Source organism: Budorcas taxicolor, chromosome 2, assembly GCF_023091745.1.
Source record: "Budorcas taxicolor isolate Tak-1 chromosome 2, Takin1.1, whole genome shotgun sequence".
NCBI classification, from domain to species: domain Eukaryota; kingdom Metazoa; phylum Chordata; class Mammalia; order Artiodactyla; family Bovidae; genus Budorcas; species Budorcas taxicolor.
Genome location: NC_068911.1, coordinates 124,463,599 through 124,486,304, shown reverse-complemented (window position 1 = coordinate 124,486,304; position 22,706 = coordinate 124,463,599). Strand labels below are relative to the sequence as shown.

The 22,706-nt window shown below is 39.5% G+C and overlaps 1 protein-coding gene across 1 annotated transcript in view; it reads right to left on the bottom strand.

The window, feature by feature from the left end:
• The window catches only part of MYO1B (myosin IB), a 159,286-nt gene that overhangs the window by 6,289 nt on the left and 130,291 nt on the right, over nucleotides 1–22,706 (bottom strand). The window contains exons 17-28 of the mRNA XM_052659196.1: nucleotides 21,543–21,743; nucleotides 19,593–19,686; nucleotides 18,731–18,880; nucleotides 15,110–15,178; nucleotides 13,088–13,174; nucleotides 12,737–12,823; nucleotides 10,857–10,943; nucleotides 7,204–7,278; nucleotides 5,791–5,925; nucleotides 3,698–3,804; nucleotides 977–1,109; nucleotides 190–342 (exon numbers count right to left, since the gene is read on the bottom strand). Of these exons, the coding sequence (XP_052515156.1) occupies nucleotides 190–342; nucleotides 977–1,109; nucleotides 3,698–3,804; nucleotides 5,791–5,925; nucleotides 7,204–7,278; nucleotides 10,857–10,943; nucleotides 12,737–12,823; nucleotides 13,088–13,174; nucleotides 15,110–15,178; nucleotides 18,731–18,880; nucleotides 19,593–19,686; nucleotides 21,543–21,743 (1,378 nt within the window). The remainder of the gene's footprint in view (nucleotides 1–189; nucleotides 343–976; nucleotides 1,110–3,697; nucleotides 3,805–5,790; nucleotides 5,926–7,203; nucleotides 7,279–10,856; nucleotides 10,944–12,736; nucleotides 12,824–13,087; nucleotides 13,175–15,109; nucleotides 15,179–18,730; nucleotides 18,881–19,592; nucleotides 19,687–21,542; nucleotides 21,744–22,706) is intronic.

Genomic DNA, 22,706 nt, shown 5'->3' with positions numbered 1-22,706 from the left:
TTTAGTTACTGAAAAATGAAGCCTGAGATTTTATGTAAGAGTGAATATAGCCCGATTTTGCAGATCAGTAAGAAGGATATATAAACTTCAAGTAACAGGATTATCCACATGTGGAAAATCTCAAATCAATGGCTGAGAGATCAGACCAACGCAGAAATCTTTCCGTCAAATCAATAGTTGAAGCTTTACCTCTTTGAGGTGGATGGCAAAGAAGCCATCATTTTGTGAGCTCATGGATACTTTGGTTACATCCACCAGGGGAACCTCTGACTTGATCTGTCCAGACTTTTGATCAGCAAGAAGGAGATTATTATTTGTTAAGAGGAAAATACGGGATGTACTCTACGAGAAAACAAAACAAAAAAAGATATAAAACCAAAGATCAAAAACACCTCCAAACTGTCCATGTGTTTAAGGCATTAGTTATTATAGAAATGCACATCTTATAATAGTATTTTTCAGCCTGCACACCTATGTAAACTGAAAACACACTAAAGAACATAGCCAATCTATTTCAATTTGCAAAAATTTCAGAGAATGAGCAAAATTCCACCTGAGCTTAAAGGCAAGAGAAAATAGCTTCCTTCACAGTAACTCTGCAGAGAATATGAAATGCAAAATTTTTTTTGATGTATAGTTGATTTATAATGTGTTAGTTTCAAATGTACAGCAAAGTGATCCAGTTATACATATACTCTGTGTACATATTTCTTTTCAGATTCTTTCCCATTATAGATTATTACAAGATATTGAATATAGTTCCTTACAGTAGGAATTTTCTGTTTATCTATGTTATATAAAGTAGTGTGTATCTGTTAACCCCATATTCCTAATTTATCCCTCCCCTCCCGTTTCCCTTTTGATAACAGTGCTTGTTTTCTACATCTGAGTCTTTCTGCAATGCAGATTTTAACATTCAGAAAACTGTCCCAATTGAAACACTGTCATTCAAGGTCTCCAGGGTTAGCATTCTTACCTTCCCGTTAGCACGGTTAATTTTGTTCACAATCTCAGCAATGATAATCTTTTCTTCAATGGCATCTTTGAGTTTCTTATACTTGGGATTCTTATTGATTTCCAGGTAAGGTCCTTGGAATGGCTGCCCAACACTGAAGGAAAAAAGTTCCTAACATTAGAAATGGTTTCAGATGGAAGTACTACTAGAAAAAGGTAACGGGTTGGTTAATTCTGAAATTCAAACTTCATTATATTTTTGATGTGACCATGGCATTTGGTTGGTAAGACTTTGATACAAATCTCATCACATGGAACAACCAAGACAGAAATCTGTCCCAAGAAGGACAGTCAAGACCCATGTGCATGGTCTCATGGGAAGGAAGAGGCAATTTCTTCCAATCTGTTAATATAAAGTTAACAGCTGCCTACACAGGATTCATTAACGCCTTTAAACAGTACAGAGCAACGATAAAGAGGGCACAGATCATTATCTTCTGCTCCAAAGAAAATTTTCATTTTCTCACAAAGAGTAAGAAAATTGACAGGTCTTCTAGGGGGTAGAACAGATCCAGAGCAACCACTTTAGAAGAAAACTTTGGAGCATTTAATATTACCATATAACTCTGGCTCTACGCTAGCCATGTGTAAAAGGAAAATCGGCCTCTCCTCTTAGGATATGCCCCTAAATGGACAGAAGTGGCCAAGGTAAACATGCAGAATCGGAGCAGTTTTCTTCCAAACAAACTACTTCTTGCAAGAGGCACGATCGTGCACCCAGCACCAAGATTTCTCTTCCTAAAGACATGTGGGGTGACTTCAAAGACGCCAAGAAAAAACCACGGCTTCACTTTGAGCTATAAAGTTCTGGCAATTTGCAAATGCAACTTAAAATGCTTGCATTGTGGGTGGAGGATCAGGGCTGAAAATCCACGTAGGTGGTCAGGGTTTCACAGCTCCAGGATAGGAAAGGTCGGCACCCCTAAGAGCTGCCGCTTCACATAGGAGTGGGCGCGTACATGATTCCACCTCAATTAATGCCGGAGACTCAGCACGCCATCGTTCCTAAAAACTAGTAAAACTACCCGAAAGGCCTTGGCTTGATACTAACATTTTTGGATGATAGTTCATATTCTAACATGTTTTTAATAATACAAAGTGCTAATAGTATTGGAAATTTGTTTCTTCAAAACTGTTTTATTTTTTTCCCCCTCCTTCCAGTTTCTAAGGAGTCATCCACAGGGAATGTTAATTAACAAGGTTACTTTACAATTTAAAGATACGTAAAAAAAAATGCTGAATGAATTAAGTTGGTGAGGAAAGCATACAGACAGTTTACCCATTTGAACATGCTTTATACAGCAGGCACTTTCAATACCATTGGTTTTAGGCACTATGTTTGACTGAGGGGAGTGTATGCCCCCTCAAGCAGCCAAATCAGCTAACCAAGTAAGCTGTGCTACTAAAATATCTAAAGCAAATGAGTCTGGCAACTTACGTTCATTTCCTCCTTTAAGAAGAACAGCTGTAGACATAGAGAACACACGTGCACACATATAACATGCAGTCCAAGTGAATATACTTAGCATATAATGCATTTTTATTTCTAGGACATTCTTTGGAAAAAGCTAGAAGTTGTCATAGATTTGGCTTGAAGTTGTACAATCTACTGTTTTATAAATACCAGACACAAAAGGGATAGGAATTCTGGGGTGGGGTGAGGGGGCGGGAATGATGACCTTGGGAGAAGTAAGAATATTCAGATAAAGCAGTTTTTACCAAGAACTGCACTTGGCAAACTTGCAATTGGTTTTCCTTCTTTTACTGAGTACTTGATGTCTACAATAAAGGAACTGAAATTACTGCAGAGGCCAGTGAAGTCAGAGGCAATGAGTTAGCGGACCAAAAGTCACTACAGGCCACAGTCTAGGCAACGCCAGAAAGTGACAGACTGGCTCATTCTTCATTTATCTTACAAAGGAGATTCTGACCCAGCTTGTTAAAGTGGGAAGATTGGAATGGTGATTACAGTAGATTGTCAACAGAAACCAGCTAGTCTCTGAAACCAGTGGAAAACGAATAGGAATTTACTGAGTAAATCTCTTATTAACCTAGACAATTTTTATTTTAAATGACAACTTCTAATTATTTAGGAAGTGTTCAGGATAATGCTAAGGGAGTAAAACCAACACATGTGATCTTGTTTCTCTAAGTATGCTAAGTATGAAAGCTCTTGCTCAAATGTGTTACATTCATATTCAGACTTTTCAGAGTACCTTGGACTGCAAGGAAATTAAACGAGTCAATCTTAAAATAAATCAACCCTGAATATTCACTGGAAGAACTGATGCTAAATCTGAAGCTCCAATACTTTGGCCACCTGGTGCGATGAGCTGACTCACTGGAAAAGACCCTGATGCCAGGAAAGATTACAGGTGGAAGGAGAAGGGGATGACAGAGGATGAGACGGTTGGATGGCATCACCAACTCAATGGACTTGAGTTTGAGCAAGCTCTGGGAGATGGTGAAGGACTGGGAAGCCTGATGTGCTGCAGTCCATGGGGTCACAAAGAGTCAGACACAACTGAGCCACTGAACAACATATCCAGCCAATCTCAAAATACTTCATGAAATTAAAAGTCCGTGTGTCACCAAAATCAAATCCCACTAGAAAATGCCTACAATACATTTGAGAAACTTTTTTAAAATATTGATTTTTACAGGTAAAGTCAAACCATAATACCTAGATGGATATAAAGCCTTCTTGTCTTTGAAGAGTTCACTGGCTTCTAGCTTCTCTTCATAGATAAGTTTCTGTTGGTCTGTGAATTGGTCCCTGTATTTTTTACACTGTGAGATATGAAAAGAAGAAGAAAAAAAGACATCACTTATATAAGTAAATCATTACTCATCCTTAAATATGCTAAACCAATTTAACAGCAGTTAAAAATAAGAGTAAACGTGTATGAGATATTCATTAAAAGGTCAAGAGAATTTTTCCTTCTTGAGTTTTAAAAGGCTGGTCTTGGAAAATGTCATAAAAACTATTTGTGTTGCAGAACTTGCGATGCTTCTTCAAAACATACAAGAACCTCTCTGGCCTGAGCCCTCCTGAGAGTACCGTTTCCTCCCACTACATCAGCCCTTGGACATCCACACTCTTTCAGAGACTCACAGGAAGAAAAACATGGTCCATCACAGCCCAGCATGCATATTTATACACACACATATATACAATTGACACAAAAGCTTCAAAAAACAGCACTTATCCTGTCTACATGTCATATATCCTGTTATTTTCATTTCAAAATGCTGGTAGTAATACTACTAAATTGATTTCATGACTCACAAATATGTTATGATCTATAGTTTGAAAAGCAATGCTCCAAACCCTCCATTACCATTTCATGACACGGACATTGCTGTTTCTTGTTGTCTGTCGCTCAGTCATGTCAGACTCTTTTGTGACCCCATGGACTATAACCTGGCACACTTTTCTGTCCATGGAATTTCCCAGGCAAGGATACTGGAGTGGGCTGCCATTTCCTTCTCCAGGGGATCTTCCCAACCCAGGGATTGAACCTGAGTCTCCTGCATTGACAGGTAGATTCTTTACCACTGAGCCACCAGGGAAGCCGGAATGTGGAAATAGGACCTGAGAAATCTCCCCTTCACACTGACTCTGAGATTGTACTGAAAGGAGACAGGGGATGGCATGAGGAGCAGAACCAGTTTCTTTAGATGAACTTTCTAAGAAATCCAGTTCACGGATGGGTGAGAATCACCCACATGATCAGATCATCAGCATTACTGCCCACCCTTGGAATAAATGCATCCCTCTCTTCTCTCTACGCCCCAAACCAAGAGAGGTAAGGGCAAAATTCAGGAGCCAGGGGGAAGGAGAGGCGGAGCAGATGCCTAGTATTCACAACCTCCCATCATTATTTCTGAAATAGTTTCTGTATCAGACTCAAAGGGGGAAGTGAACATTGAGATAATGGCAAATCTTGCCAAACTGACTCACTAAGTAGGAGAACAGGACTTAGTATTCCATTCCACAGGCTGTGCTGGGAACAATCATTACAGTGATTAGTGATAATGTCTCTCTGTATATACATATGACTCAGCTAAGAACAAGTCCCAGCACTGAGCAGGAAAGTTTCCTGGAAGATGTATCCATCATTTGCTCACTCACTAAATACAAGCCCTTCAACCTAAGACTTCATTCTATCCAAATGACAAATAATTGTACCATTCCATATACCAACTAAGTTACTGAAATAAAATCAACCTCTATACAAGTACCCCACGTAGTCCACGCTGAGCACGACCTAAATTACATGTTACGTGCTCATGTAAAATTAAGTGAGCTAAAATATAAGGCCAAATCAAATAGATTTTGAGCTTCCCTTTCATTCAGAGAGAGGGAAATTTTATGTCCTTTGGGTGACTTTATAGAGCTTTTCTCCCCAGTCCATCAGAACGTGTACGTTCTCATATATGTCTATGTAGATCTATGTAGAAAGTAAACTCATATAATTTGTGAGACTTTACTATTCACATGGAGATGTTCAAATTTTATTATTTCTACCTCCAGTAGTATTTCTTCAGATAAACATGAAGACAAGAAATCGAACTACTTGAAAGCAACTAGAATCTGGACGGAAAAGACAATGCAGTCCCGGAGACATCACAGGAGCAAGGAGGGCACTGCGAATTCTCCCAGATAGCCAAGCATGCTTCTTACTTCAAAATCCTGCTTTTACGTTACCCTTTGCAAACACTCAAAATAGATGGCAAGACGTCTTTGAAAAAACATAAAAAGATGATTTTTACCCTCCACAAGTGGAAAATCCTTTTTAGCTCCTTGTGAGTAGAATCCAAGAACATGTAGGGTCTCGATGGCCAATTCTTATCTATCGGAGATAAGGAAGGCACCTTATTTTTCATTTCCAAGAAGTATTTTTGCACCTGTGTTGGGTTTGACAGAAAATATCAGGTGAGTCAAATACACCAGAAAAAGAAAACACTGTCTAATACAAACCGGACTCAAAGAAACCAGTCTTTAGTGGAATTTAGCAAGTTCTGGTCCATAAAACTTTGTAACTCCTCTGAAAAGTCTCTACTCTACTATTCTCACTGGCTGGAGAAATCTGAGCTCCACCAAATGGTTAAGGAGAAAGAAAACCAACGTGAATACTAATTTTATTATTATCACCAATACGAAGAGCTACAATGTCTAACAGGCAGCCACACATGGCTCACGACTACTCTACTGAACCACAAAGATACAGGACGTTTTTGCCACTACATAAAGCTCTGCTGGACAGCACTGCTCTGGAGCACTTGCCATGGGTCAGGCACTGTGGGGGCTTTACAGTGTGACTTCATCGGAACCCTTACCCTAACTCTACGAGTTAAGTGCTATTACTATCCCCACTTTACAGATGACAAAATCAGGCTTTCAAATCTGTGAGTGGTGGAGCAAGCTGGCTTCAGAGTTCACACTCTTCAGCACTATACCTATTCTCAGAAAAACGGAGAACTTTTGAATCCATCCTGGGAGAGGAGCACAGCCTCGCTCTCCCACACCCCTCCACCCACTAGTCTGTTTGCCAGCCTTGCTCGGCAGTTGTCCATGGCAGTTTAGCAGGGCAAGATCTTGGCATTCCCCTCAAATTCCTATGGTGAAACCCTAACCCTCAATGCGACGGTATTAGGAGATGGAGCCTTGGGGAGGTAAGGAGGTTGAGATGAGGTCACGAGGGCAGAGCTTCCAAGATGGGATTAGTGTCCTTATAAGAAGAGACAGGAAAGAGTTTGCTTCTCTTTCTATCATGTGAGGAGACCAGGAAGAGGCCCTCATCAGACCCAGATTGCACTGGCACCCTGGAGGCTATACAGAAATAAACGTTTCTGTTCAGAGAAATGAACGTTTACTGTTTAAGCCACACAGTCTATGGCACTTTTGTCATAGCAGCCTGAATTGAGACACCTGGCTTTCTTGGGTTCACTTTTCCCAAAGTATGTTCTCTCTGTCAAAAAAAGAATATTTGATTAATATTCTTTAATGGGCCTCTTTCTGACACAATTTACCTGAACTTTAGGAGTGATGATAAAAAAAGTGATGACATTAAACTCTCAATGTCACAATTAGGATTTAACTGTTACCAGATAAGTCACATACTACTGAGTTGGTGCGATGGACTAGTTAACCCAATAATACTAATTAGCCACATATAAACTTACAATTCTCTGAAGTGTAAATTCATAAATTTTCTTGCCGGCATTGGCTCTGAAGAATTTCCTGTACTCCCTGCGTACCTTTAAAAAGAAGCAGCAGAATACAGAGGTTAGTGTGTGGCCAACAGATGCCCATAAAGACAACACACCTCTATTGAAACCAAAAATTAAGTGGAAGAAGTAAATTCACAAGTGTCTTTCTGGATACAGGAAAGTAATTGAAGCATATTGAGACAGTGGGTTTTAAGTCAGAGGAAAAGAAATTAAGAGATGCAAGATAATACCAGAATGTTTTGATGTTTAAAATCCTCTTAACTAGCTTTTAAAGAGCCTGAAGATCTGATGAGAAACACGGTATAGGCATAGCTGCAAATCCATCAAAAATCAAAATACATTTCAGAAAAAATTACATAAGGTAATTTTCACTTCAAACTGTTCTTAAAAGGCAAGAAATGCCTGAGGAAATATATGGCAGTTTCCAAAAGCCTTGCATATGAAGACAGGACTTTAGTACTACATACTGAGAAGGGCATATGACTAAAAATAAGAATGTAAAAGGAAGCTTTCGAATGATCATTATCTTCCACTTAATCACATTAATTTTTCTCTCACTCCTACTCCCACCAAACTTTCTACTAATACTAATCACAACACTTAAGACACTGTATTAGTTTTAGTTTACTATTTCTTCTCTGCTATACTGTCATATTTACTTTGTATGCTAGTGTCTAACAAATAAAATAACTGAGGTGTCTGTCAAATGAATGAATGGTAGTTAAGTTTTATAATTGAGGGGAAAATATTTAAAATGTTTATCATCCAGCTATAATTAGGAGAGTTAGTATCTGGCAAAATATTTGCCTATTTGAATAATTTAGATATTATGTTTTTCTTATATCTTAGCTTTCTGGGTTTAACAGCACATGTTCAAAATATTTCTGTACTAGGGGCTATAAACTAGCAACCAAGTAACCAAATTCAATTTGTTGAAAAATATTTTATATGCACTTTAACTTAAGACTTTCACATAGTTCAGACTGCAGATTTCTCTTACAATTCTCTAAGATCTAGCAACAGGAAGCCCCATTCTCACACAGCAAGAACTGAGTGAGCCAGAGCAGCCTTTGGAAGAGAGCTGCTTGCTCTGAACAGCTGGAGGCCTGTGTTCCCTCCCTACCTCTCATCCGTTACTTCCCTTATCCATGTGACCCACCTGGTGCCTCTGGGCTTTTGAGTACCAGACTTATTCTCTACACCTATGGACTTTTAAAGTTTAAAAATTCTCTTATATACCATGTACTCATGTTACTGATGATCATTTCTCTTGTAGTCATGGAGTTGGTTATAGGGGCTTCTCAGGTGGTGCTGGCGGTAAAGAACTCGCCTGCCAATGCAGGAAACATAAGGGACATGGTTCAACCCCTGGGTCAGGAAGATTCCCCTGGAGAAGGAAATGACAATCCACTCCAGTATTCTTGGCTGGAGAATCCCATGGACAGAGGAGTCTGGCAGGCTACAGTCCACCGAGTCACACAGAGTAGGACATTACTGAAGTGACTTAGTATGCCGCATGTTGTTTATAACTATTTCAAAAAATTTTTTTTAAGTTTTTGTTTCATTATTTTATTTTTAAAAAATTAAAATTTTTTTGTGGGGGAGGCTTATCACGTGGCTTATGGGATATTAGTTCCCCAACCAGGGACTGAACCCAGGGCCTCAGCAGTGAGAGTGTGAAGTCCTAACATTTAGACCGCTGGGGGATTCCCTTCAATCTTAAGCTTACAAGGATAAAGGGAACAGGAAAAAAAATGATACTCATTAACTGGCTCCTAAAATTATAAAAATGTACAAAAGCAGAGAAGTTAAAGTGAGGTTTCATGAAAACATATCTTTAGACATGTACTTGAATGTACATTTATATACACTTGAATGTCATTGTAACTGAGCTTAATGCAACATGCTTTGTGATACAGGACAGGCCCTTTCCCCTGAAATACAGCTACACACAGAAGATGCCTGGTGACAAGATGGTACACAGAATGGGTTCCCTTCATGGGCCCCAGGGGTCTTAAAAAGGGTCCACTTTGTAATAATTCCACAAGAATCAAATCCTTTAAAAGGGCAAAACTACTGTTCATATCAACAAAATTCTTTTTTAAAAAATATATAAAAATACAAAATTATTACATTCTTAGACTTCAAAGAAGTTCAATCGTTTAACAATTTTATGGTACCACATTAAAATACTCCTGTTTTGTGGAAACTAGGGGAAAAAAGACAGTTATGTCTATAGTAAGGCCAGTTAACTAACTAAAATAGCATTCACCTACAAACTGAATTTGGTTTATAAGATGCGAGCACACACTCTTAATATGAAAGTATTATAATAAATATAAAATCATATGTGCAGTTAGTTAAATCCAGAAAACTGAAGATAAATGTGATGTTGCTGGTACAGAGCATTATAGAGAGTAAAACTCCTGACTCAATGCTGTTTGTTCTTTCCTTTTATGAAAATTAGATGCAAATTAGAATGTGAATAAAACGGGAAATAAAATCCTCAATTTTGACTTTAAAAAAGTCATTTCAAACTTGTTCAATTTTTGAAACAGAACATCTTAAATTCATATTTAAGTTACTTCTTAATTACTTCAAAATTTGATGAATATTCATTATAATCAAAAAGTTAATTTACTCAAAGTTATAGGCTAAACTTTCAAGGAAAAATGCAGACGCTTAAAAGCAGAGTTTTATGGATACTGCTAACTCAGTTCAGATTCAGAGTTAGTGGTTTCCTGGATAATATTCAAATATTTAGAAAAAAGTGAATTATTACAGTATTAAAGTAAAAAGAATGAAGAGCAAATACCAAAAAGGGGCCTAATTATCCCCCTAATGACAATATGAATAGCTCCCTATAGTGATGAGTTATTGACTCTTAGGAAGACAAAATCCTTGCATTGCCTAAAGGTCATTCTCAAGGTTTTCCAGAGCGTAATCATATTTAGGTACCTGCATCCTTACCTCAAGCAATAAGAACCTCTTTGACATAAACCCTGCCTTAAATGAGAAGGCATTTGAATCTAAAGTTCTCTTTAACCTGAATGATCCACTGCTGGTCTTACTTGTCAAAATCTGTACATTTATGCAACACTCTTTAGTTTCTATGCTCAACAATTAGAATGATGGCCAGTTTGAAGAAAGCTCTGCTCCAGGAGCCATCAATGGGACAGAATAGAAGGATAAAGGGAAACAAAAGCCCAATATCCCCAGGCTGGTCACTGCAGACAGTGGGTCAGCTTTTAGCTCAACTGCTATAACTCTGTATCACAAATGGGGGAAAAAAAAAACACTTCATCCTCATGGAGAGGATATTAAATAGAATTTGCATAACAAAGAATAAAATATGCTACATTACTATATTTAAATAATATGCTATATTACTTTAAACCTATTACTTAAAGAAAGACACTGCAATAAAATCAGAAAATTTTAGTGTATAGGTTTGCTCTCTAAAGGAAACCAAATTAGGCAAGATGCCACTGTAAAAGATTGTGCAGACCATCAGCAAGCATAATTGATCATTTGGTCAGGGTTAGTAGGTGCTAGAAGGGCTACATCGAGTCACCGTGGACAGAAAGAAGAGGTTGAGGAAGTACCTTCAGTCCAAGCCAGTAAGCCCAAATGACAGCAACTGCATGCTTACGCCTAGCCTCCTCCTTCAAGCGTTTCAATTCCCTTCGAGCCTAGAATGTTTTAGATGGTAAATAAAAGAGACAGCCCAATGCAGATAGCACAAATGACCAGAAAAAGACACCCCACCAAACAGGAGAGCCAATTTATGTATCAGGATTTCAGAATGAAAGAGAAATGGTGCACAATCATTTAAATCCAAAGCATCGGTGTCAGGCTGGCGTACTTTCAGGGCACTGAGACTCTGTCTCCAAGGAGGACAATCCGTGTGTGACCCGAGGGAAACACTCCCCTCCTGTCCCCTTCCTTCCATTCCATTCCTTTTCTCTCCCCTGTTCTTTTTCCCTCTTACATCCTCATCCACACTCTCTCACTCCCTCCCTCATCAAAGCCTCAGAACTCTAAGTGGCACCTAATAATTTCTGTGGACTCCTCTTTGCTGACAGTCCATGGGGCTAAAGACACAGTGAATTTCTGAGTCCATTCACTTGAACATACAAAAAGATAACTCTTGTGAAAAACCATTTAGAAAACTGGAAGGAATAAAGGTTGCTTCTCTGAACTTCCAAAAAAAAAAAAAAACAACCAAAAAACACCCAAACTCTGCAGTTGGAAAATTAGAAGTAGCATGTATCAAAATTCAATATTAGCTAGGGCCCCAAACAGTGACATATACAGAAGCAAGATAAAAAGTGAAAACAACTCATAGGTTTAAAAATCAACCTGAGGAAAAAATTGATCTGAGGCGTGTTATTTTATGAAAACAGATAGGCACTCATGTTTCATGACATCATAGTACTGAGACCAGGAAATGAGTTCACTCAGTGGAGAAATCCCACTGTCCAGAGACCCTTTGCCTCTGATTCAGTTCCCTCAGCTCATAAAAGGAACTAGCTAGTTCCACACAGATGTTCAGGGGCAAACACAAACGAACAACTTTGGTTAGCTTGTGGCAAGTTATAATCTTTATGCAGGCAAATGTTGACTTTTCTCATTTTTCTCACAATATGGGTTTATAAGGCTGACAAGGTAGACTTAAAAACATAGGACTATGTTGCTATTTGAGTTTGTAACTGGGATTCACATTTTTAGCAGAGATGACCTTTGATTTTCTAAGTAACGAAAACATCTAAAATGCTCGTCCCTTGGGGTATGTGAAATGTTCACAGAGCCCACGACTCTGCCTGGGGATTAGTGAGAGTATTTCAGGAGGCCTTTGTTTCTGAACACAAACAGCTGATGCCGAAATTCCTGGGATTCTTCAGGGGCAATTACAGCTAGTTTTGCATGAACATAGCTTTCTACTAAATCACAGATGATCATTCTTTTCACATATAATATTTTGCTTATAATAATCAATAGCAGCTACAGGGAGCCTAAAAACCAATTTCATTCATGGATTAATATTTTTGCCAAGCATGCATTAAAGGCATTTCTATTATCAATGTTACAAGGACCAATCAAAATCCAAATTTTAATTAAACATTCCCATCATGCCCCCGCTGTGTACTAAAAACACCTTTAGAAAACTGACAGGACACATCAAGGGGGTAAAAACAAACAAATAAAAAACTCCTCCCAAAGTAAACATGCACATTATTTGAGAGTTTTAAAAAAAGAGCAGCTATGCTAGTACCTCATTAGTAAGCAATTAGTTTTTTTTTTTGCCTATACGTGCTTAGAGTTAGCTTCCTCTGTTGGCATGAACATGTTCAGGGTTATTAAATCTCACTGCTAGGACATGCGCCAGTGTTAACCGTGGGACTCCATCCCCTGAGACGCTAGAAACATGGGTTGATTATTGCAGATTCCAGGATGGGAGTGATGGGATATGCATTTCAAGTACCTTAGATCCAAGCCAGTAAGCCCAAATAACTGCAATAGCATGTTTATTCCTAGCCTCCGCCTTCAGCCGGCTCAGTTCCCTTCGCGCCTGTGATGCATTTGAAAAGGATTTACAGAGAAGTTTAAGGCAAGGAAGGTTACTGCTGGTTCCCAGTGGAGAAAGAGGAAGACAGACACCATCACCATCAAACAGTAAACAAAAGCGTGAGCCACCACCCCACACCAAAACGTTGGAAAGAGCGAGAGGCAAACGCGTGCTCAGGAGCTTAAGCCAGTGAAACCCGAATGAGGGGGTCCCTTGTTCCACACGTCACTCTTGACCCACTGCCATCCTGGGGGGTCTCTGGCCTACCTGGGTGCCGTGCCAATATGCTGCAATGGTGGTGACGGCTTCCTCACAGCGCTTCTGATGCTTCAGTTCCCGCAGGATTTTCCGGGCCTAAAGCACACAGAATGACCCAGAAAGAGTGAAAATCAACCAAAAAACAAACCCCGTGTATCCATAGTGACTTGAAAGAAAATACCTGAAAATATAGTCATAATTTCTATTCTCAAGTGAAAAATTAAGAGCTTAAAGAAAGGAAAAGGGAAAGCTGCTCATTAGCCCAAAATGGACCATGAGGAGGAGGTAAATGAAGACACTGTCCATCATGACAGTGTAGCCCCACTCAGACAGACAGCATCTTTCCACACTCTGATGAAAGTGAAAGTGTCAGTCACTCAGTCGTGTCCAACTCATTGCAATCCCATGGACTGTAGCCCTCCAGGCTCCTCTGTCCATGGGGAACTGGAGTGGATAACCCATTCCCTTCTCCAGAGGATCTTCCCCACCCAGGGACTGAACCCAGGTCTCCTGCACTGCAGGCAGATTCTTTACCATAAATCTGACCACAGCAATATAAATTGGATGCGTCAGATGGAAAGAAGAGTTCTCTGAACATGGTGGGTGTATATGGTAGGTCTACCTCCAATGATCCATCAAGAGCCACTTGATCACTTTTCCTATTACTGTCTGGAATGGAAAGTGTAGCTGTACTTTTTATTCAAAAGAGATAGCTAAAAACTTGTTATAAAATAAAATTATCTCACTGGTTCAATACTAGTGGCTTCCTTCCAGTCATTGCTGGAAAGTGATTTAGTGTGGGGGGCTAGGAGGACAGCTGGTTTGGAGGTGAATCCTGTGTCCCGCCTCTGGTTTCTGGACTGGACACCTGAACCCCAGGACTCAAAAAGTAGTACATCAGAAGAAAAACCTGCAGGCAGCAATCTCACATACTCTGTATGCTCAGACTTGTATTTGGCCATTGCTGCGGACAACTATTAATACTAAGTCCCTGGGTTGGCCTAGACAAAGGGCAATGGAAGCCATGGGACTCCCAGTCCAAGGCTCCACCTCCGGAAAGTTCTCCGGGCCTGAGAACTACCCTGAAGTAGTCCCTCTGGATCCAGCTCCCTCCACAAAATCACCCAACAGGAATATGGCAACAACAGGCCCTGAAGTACCTTTGACCCAAGCAGGGAACAGCAAGCTTTATCTGCAGAAGGACAGATAGTATATGTTTTTGGTTTTGCAGATCATATGTTCTCTATCACAACTGCCGACTCTGCTGTTGTAGCACTAAAGCAGCCACACACAAGATGTCAAACAAGTGAGCACAGTAATGTCCTGTTGTTGTTCAGTTGCCCAGTCTTGTATAGGACGTAGTATACTAATAAAGCTTTACATGAACTTTGCACTTCAGGTATGCATATATTTATATGAAACTTGTATTTCCTATAGTTTCACATGCCATGAAATTGTCTTCTTCTCTTTTTTTAAATTTAATAATAATATATAAATATAAAAACCATTCTTAGCTCTCAGGCCGTGTGAAAAGAGTCAGTAGACTACATTTGGCTTGCTGACTCTGAACCAAGCTTTGGCAGGAAGGACCTAGAATCAGGTGCAGCGGGTGCACTAGGACAACCAGAGCTTAGGGTCTTTCAATCATGACGGGACAGCCTGTAAGACTGTCACAGGGAGGGTATGGAAGGCACGGGGCTGGGGGTGCTGAGGTCTGGCAGAACTCACATGTGCTCAGCCTCATGAACTACAGCTTCCCTTGCAAATAGGGGGTAAGAGGAGATTGCCATCATGTACAGTATTATTTCAAGGACTTCCTGCTCAGAGAACAAATCTTGAAAGCAGGAAGCAGCCAAGACATGGTGCTGTAGGGCCCCAGCTTGGCCCATAATATTTATTCTTTCCATCTGACTGTTTACAAGGTGGGCAGGAGACAAGGAGCCCTCCCCTACAGAGTGAGCATGAAGACATCATCCTTTGTAAAGAATGTGAAAACACCACATAAGTAAGAGTCACTTCTTTCAAACTCACCTTCCAACCCCGGATATAAGACTGAATTACCAAGGCAGAGCTCTTTATCTGTTGATACCTCTTCTGTTGCTATAGGATGAAAGGGGAAGACATCAGCAGTTCTATTTATATTATCCACAACACATATACCAAGAAAGAGTCAGCTCACTTAGTGCCATGAACTCTTGATCACCCATATTCCTTCTGGCAACCAATTAAGTATAGAAATCAAAATATCCAAGAATCCAAATTTATTACAGTTAATCCAAAGTTTGCTTCAAGGCTGGTAAATACAATTAACTAATGTCTAAATGACTTAGGACCCAGCATTATTAACATCTGTTCTCTGCATCATGTTGTTATAACACACGGTCAAATGCACAACAGATACCGATGAACACACACGGAATGAATACACACTGAGTTCTGCACTGCTTCTGAGCGTGCTCTCTTCTTGGTGCCATTTCTCACCATGCCACTGACTGGGTCAACCTCTGACATCCCACGCTTCTTTTAGGTTTGCTGCTTTTACTCAAGCTGGGAAATCAGCTCACAAATTGAAGTAAACGTTTATCAACTGACTAAACTTTATTTATCGAGCTGCTGCTCTACATCCAGCCCTTGAATAGAACTGTGAAGATGGAGATGTTACCCTGACTGCCTCCCTGCACTCAAGGACTCAGAGGGGACACCAGCCAGCAGTGGAAAAGAGAAACAGGGTCTGCCCAGAGAAATGCGAGCCCAACAGGCAGGTTCAGATGCAGCAGAGATTATCCAGAGATGGGCAAGGTTAAGGAAGACCCAGTCAGAGTCTTCCCAAGGGTCAGTGAGACAAGGTCAATGGCTGGAGGCCCTTCTTAATTCCCAGCTGATGTCTTGGAAAGCGGAGGCTGCTAGAACACTAACTCTAGAAAAAGTGAGTGTTGACTGTGTTTAGTGGGGAATATTCACTACAACGTGGGCCCTTGGGATGAAGTTCCACAGTTTTTCAAACAAAGTACTGAAGCCAGGCTGTGACTCTGATCCTGGAAATGGCAGACTGCCCAGCTCCCTTTCTCTAAGGAAGGACAGATGCTCCAAGGGCTCTAGGCTACGTTCTAGAAGCTCAGAAGAGATGGAGGGTGATGTTATCAATGTATGAGCAGCAGAACAAAAGATGATGCCAGAGAGAAAGGCAGAGATCCTGACAAAGGGCAATGGCAGCCACGGGACTCCCAGTCCACGGCTCTACCCTTCAACCCCCAGCCGTGGAAAGGATTCCAGGCCTGAGAACTACCCTGAAGTAGCCCCTCTGGACCCAGCCAGAGGACCTTGTTTCTGGGACCTTGGACAAGTCACTGCCCTTGTTGGTCTCAGTTTCCCCATCAATCAAATGAGGAGCTGGAAAATCTGTAAGATTCCACACAGAAGGATACTCCATGTCTGTAGGGAACAAACTGTACCTGTGATACCTGACTACTGCTTCTCACATCCATTTAGTACCTCCATGTTTTCTTTTAAAATTCTTACATGGCTTGAAAATAACTCTCTCTTTAAAATTCACCTTAAGGAGCCATGAAATATCACAGAATATGGGTTTTAAGGTAATCAGTATCTGAAAATGGACGTTCAGAAAATCTGAGTTACTTGGTCAAGGGAAAATCACTGGCTTGGATAATTATAGATAACTGATGGAGGTATTACATAGATACTGGAGTTTAAGAAATTTTTTTTTTTTTTTAACAAATTGAAGGTTTGTGGCAACTCTGTGTTATCAAATGATAGTTAGCATTTTTTAACAATATTTTTAAATTAAGGTATGTACTTTTAAAGATATAATGACACCACACACCTAATGGATTATAGTGTAGCACACACATAACTTTTATATGCACTGGGGAACAAAAGATTCATGTGACTAGCTTTATTGGAACAGTCTGGAAACAAACCCACAAAAGTTTCTGAGTTTTGCCCATAGTTAAAATTCTGAAACAGAAATAACATTAGAGCAGTCTAAAGCTTGGGCTATTATTTGTTTTCATTCTAACTCTCAGTATCAAGAATTAATAATACATATGAAGACTTTTTTAAAATCTGGAGATACCAAAGCTTTATCGGTTCCTTTCCTGTTTCTTCTCATTCTTCTGACAAAACAGTCCCTTCCAGAAGGTCTTCCTTGACCACCGCATCTAGAGTAATATCTGTCTCACCATTATTCTAGATCTCAGTTCTCTATTTCCTTCCTAGCACTTACTACAATCTGCCATTGTTCTGATTATTTATTTGCTTAAATGCACATTGTCACTCACTAGACATAAACTGTATGAGGTCAGCAACCAGGCTATTTGGTTCACGTTGCTTATCCCCTCAGAGTCTGGCAGAGGAGGAGTTTCAAGACTATTTGTAGAACTGAAGACAGATGAATTTAGGATGCTTCAAAACTTGTTTTTTTTTTTCTTAATGATCTCAAAATAAAGAAATAATAAAAATGGGTTCCTTGAGGACTGGTTATTTGTTAGTCCTCCCACTCTAAGGCAAACAGAAAACAGAGCATTATAAAACTGCCAAAGGGCAAAGTACCACTACTATGTGCAGCCAGCCTGGTGACAACAGCCCTCTGGGCCTTTGCAAAATACATGTGAATAAATTTATCATTAATGTGGCTGGCTAGGCTCAGACTTTAACACTTGTACTGTTGGTTATACTCTTTTAACTCCAGGAAGCAATTTTGAAGATGTTCTTTTAAATGTAATTTCTCTTTACTCATTTAAGTAACATTGATTTCTAAAAGTCAGAATTTACACTAAAATGTATTACATGAGAATAGGCCAGCATAAGTTACGTTCTAATTATACACTCCTTTAAAGTAAAACTACTCTACAGCTGAAAAAGAAGAACACACTCAAGGAGATTTGATTGCAATTTTAATTCACTCTCCAACCCACTCTCTAGTGAAAAAGCAGAGAATGAAAATACACTTGGCAGCAGCGCTCTTATCACTAAAATTCATTTTGTGAGGACACAATGCCAAGTTCAACCTAACCTAGAGGCAAACCTTCAGGTTTCCCTCAAACCAGTTATGCCGCCAATGAAACATCTATAATTGAGTGAGAAAGAAAATTCCCCAAAGAAATTCCATATCAATTAAATAAACATACTTTATTTTAGAATCTTTTCCCAAAGGGCCTGATATCTGAGGACTAAAGGAAATCCAAACCTTTACCCAAACCCAGAATTCTACTAAAATGTGGCACTAGCTTTCTGGAATTAAAACCATTTTCAGAGCTCCTACAATAAATGGAGGACAGCCAATTATTTGGGAAAACTGACCCTACCCTACTCAAATGGTTAAATAACAATATCTCTTCCAATCTGAACACCAAATTCAAGATGTAGACCTCCACTACATGTATTTTTCAATGGAAAACAGTGGGATGAACTCAGCTGGAGCTCTGACTTGTCCTGGACTCAAACCCCATCTCGGCCATCTAATAGCTGTTACTTAGTTTTCTCATCTTTAAAAAAGGGGACCAGAAGAGGACCAATTTCACCAGGTCATTGGGAATATTAAGTATGTAAAAAGTTACTTTCATAGTTAAGTACAGAACAAACATTCGCAAAGCAGTACCATGATTACACCTCAAAAACGTCATGAGCTCTTACCGCGTATCTCCTGAACCAGGCAGCAATCACGATTTGGCTTTTTCTCATCAGCAGGAAATGTGTACGACATTTCCACCCCCGATAAATCTTCTGAATGAGAGTGGCCAGGTCCTCAAGCCGTTGCTTCCTCAGGTCTTCTAATTTGAATAACTAATAAAATAACAGATGGAAAAAACTATTTGGATGAATTCATGCAAGATACACAATTTAGGGTACAGTGTTTTACAGTGTTTTACAAAGTGTTTATGACAAATCACATAAGGGCTGGACTGAGCTCTAGATGCGCCTTCACATTATCAATGAGGATGAAATTGTTAACAGAAGGGAGGTGCTTTCAAATGATTGCTGAGGTTTCTCGCAAACGATTTAAATACTTTCATATTTCACCATATTTCCAATAAACCTCTATGTTCATTATATTTCATGCTAGTCTCTTCAGTTAAAAATGCTCAATCAGATTTCTTTAATAACTAGAATTTTCAGTGTTCCTAACTTAAAAAATTTTTTTAATTTGGGTGACTTCATGTACCTCTAAATGGTAGAGTTGTCGTTCCTAAAATTACTGTATAATTCAGACATTACACATACAGACTGAATTAACCTCCAATTTTTATGAATGAGGGAGGTTTTACTGTAATATCAGTTTATGATTTTTTAAATATTACACCATCTATCAACTCAAAAATGTTGATGTTTCATAAAACATGTGTTCTTCCACTACCCCTTATTAAGCCACCCACTTGGACATTTGTAGAAAAACAAAAATGTGACATTCTTGGTAGCATCTTGGGTAACACTATAAAGTTAAACATCCTTTAAGAACTTGCTTACATGATTATAACACAAATGCAAAATTACATACTGTTCTTGGGTTTCTAATGAATATCTTTGATCTACCAAAGGAGTATTCTTCCACAGGAATCTCCAATTCATTAAACAAAACTTCCACACCAGCTCTATAAAGATAAATAAAAGCAACACATTTTCTAAGTTACAAAAATAGGTTATCTTATCTTAAACCATGATATTAGGTTCTCAGCAATATAAAAAAAAAAAGTTTCATTTCCAAGTATAATTGTTCTTTCAGTAAGCATCCTTTCATCACAGAATTCCCAGATTGAATTCCACAAATTTATCCAAATCCAGGGGTAAATACTAAAAAAGCATTTTTGGTTCAAACTATATATTCTAAGAAAATATACTATTCAAGCCAATTTCTTGATTTCATTAGCAGAGGTGCTCAAATAACACTCATAACAATGGATCAACCAGGGCCAAAAGAGTATACAAGAAATTCACATTTATTTGGAATCCTCTTAGTTAATCCCTGTAAACATTTTTAAGGACTCTCCTACTACTCAGATTGTAGACAGGGACCAAGAGTGCTAAGCGCCAGGCAATGGAATGCAAAAGAACACAGGCTTTACAGGACAGAAGCAAGGGCCTGGACTTGGCTCTAACCCCTTCATCCTAGACCCTGGATTTAAAGTCAGGCTTTTGCCCTAAACTTTGCCCCAACAACTTGTGGACTGGATACCAGGCAGGGAGTGAATACTTGTTCTGTGTATTATAGTAGACAATGAGCATAATACCCTGGAAATTAGCAGTGGGAAATGACATAACACCCACACCCTAATTACTTGGGCATTGAATTATGCATCAGAGACCACACCGTAAATCTGGAATTTCTTGCAAGAGGTGAGCATGTAATTCTACTGATGCTCCTGTGAAAGGTCAGGTGCACTGACAATGTGGAGGCACAACCAGTGCAGTGAAAGAAAATCCCCATCAAACAGCACATTGGCCCTGCTATAGCAGTTGGGAAAGCTCCCGTGGCCTGCAGAAGAGTAACTTCTGACTCTGGTGAGAGCAGAAGAAAGGCCCCTGCACAGACAAGGCCTGGATTCTCTCCTGCAGCAGCCCCCCACCAGCACACAAACTCTCTGCTTGGGTCTGCAGTGGTCCAGTGCTCTGCTGGGACTAGATGGCTGAGTGCAATGTAGGGCGGATGGGCTGAAAAGCCACATGGCCCTGAGTTCTGCCATATTCTCCAATCCAGCTTTACTTGCAATAACACTGACATTGTGAACTCTCCTGTGTTCAGATACAGAACACAGCATAGATAGATATAAAGTGAAGTGAAAGTTGCTCACTCAGTCATGTCCAACTTGCGAACCCATGGGCTATACAGTCCGTGGAATTCTCCAGGCCAGAATACTGGAGTGGGTAGCTAGCTTTTCCTTTCTCCAGGGGATCTTCCCAACCCAGGGATCGAACCCAGATCTTCCACACTGCAGGTAGATTCTTTACCAGCTGAGCCACAAGGGAAGCTACAAGGGAACAGATATAACTGCTCCTGTATCTATTTCTTAATTGGTACAGACTTGGGGAAAGAATGCAATCCCCATTCCCTTCTCACTCTCTCTGGGGTTAATTCTCCAGCAAAAAAAATGAAAAGCTGAGAGCAGTGATACAGGATGCCTCTAACTCTTCCCTGCTATGATTCTACACAAATAGACTTATCAATCACAAATTTCCCTCCTGCTAACTCGCCACAGCCTATTTTAGAAGTTCTATTGACATACAAATTTCAAAGGTAGATTTGATAAGCCCTGTTTTAACCTTGAAGACAAGTGCTCTATAATCAATAAAAATTGGCACAAATGGTATCCTGACAAAAGATGGTCCAAAACAGAAGTTACATCCAACTTTTCATAGGATTCTGTTTTGCCTGAACAGCATGTGAAGAAAGCAACATGGTATTTGTATGTTTTAACACTTCATCATTAAATGTGATTAATGAATGTCTTACCTTGCTGGTCCTTTCCAGTGAGGCCATGTTTGTTTACAAAGCATTTTGTATCTTTCTAGGCAAGGTTCATAGGCCTGCCTGAAGGCATAGCCTGCCCTTCTCACGCGGACGTTCTCCAAAAGACCCAGATACCTGACCTGATGACACACTAGACCCTCGTTGAAGATGTGTGCTGCTTTTTTATCGTTCGGTTTGATACACCTGAAAGATTATACAAATTTTAGGTTTTAAACTCTGTCTCTTACAGATTGATCAAAGTATTACATATAATTATTTCACAGTGACATATTACTTCTTATTCTTGGAAACCTCATCATTTCCTTTGAAATTATTCTAGATCATTTTATAAAAACATTACGATAAATACACTGCAGACTCAGCAATAAAAAAGAATAAACTCTTATGTACAATAACATGGATAAATATCACTGACATTCTGTTGAATGTAAGAAGTCTGATGTGTAAGAGTACATAGTCTATGATTCCATTTATACTAAGTTCTAGAGAAACTATTCCTAGTGAGAATTCGGCAGTGTTTTACCTCTGGGGAGAGGAAGGCGTGAAGATGGACAGGGAAGGGGCACAGGGGAATCTTCTGGGGTGATGGAAATGTTTTATATCTTGGTCAGGATGGGGCTACATGGGCACAGAAATATGTAAAAATTCAACAGCCTGCACACTTAAGCTGCATATATTAGACTGTTTATATGTATATTACATACCTCAATGAAACAGTTAAAAACACTGCTGTCTCACTAAATCCCTATTATCTCCCTCCTTTTAAACAGAGAACTTTGCTGCCCAAGGAAAGACGAGATTTCCCAGCTTCCTTTGTAGGTAAGTGTGGCCATGTGACCAAAATTCTAGCCAGAGCAGAAATGATGTTTGCTACTTTTGATGTATTGTTAAAAGGAACTTGGTTCTTCCTTTGCTCTTCTGCTAACTGCTGGTTGGCATGTTGACATGGTAGAGAGCTATCTCTGACTATATACATAGAAGGAGATATCCTGGAAATGGCAGAGCCTCAACACAGAAGACATTGCTCTGTTAGCCTTGAAGTCCGTACACTTAGAAGTTACATAAGAAATAAATGTTAATCTTGTTTAGGCCCCTATTATTTCTGGATCTTGCTGGAGCAATCTCTATATCTTAATTAATATACTG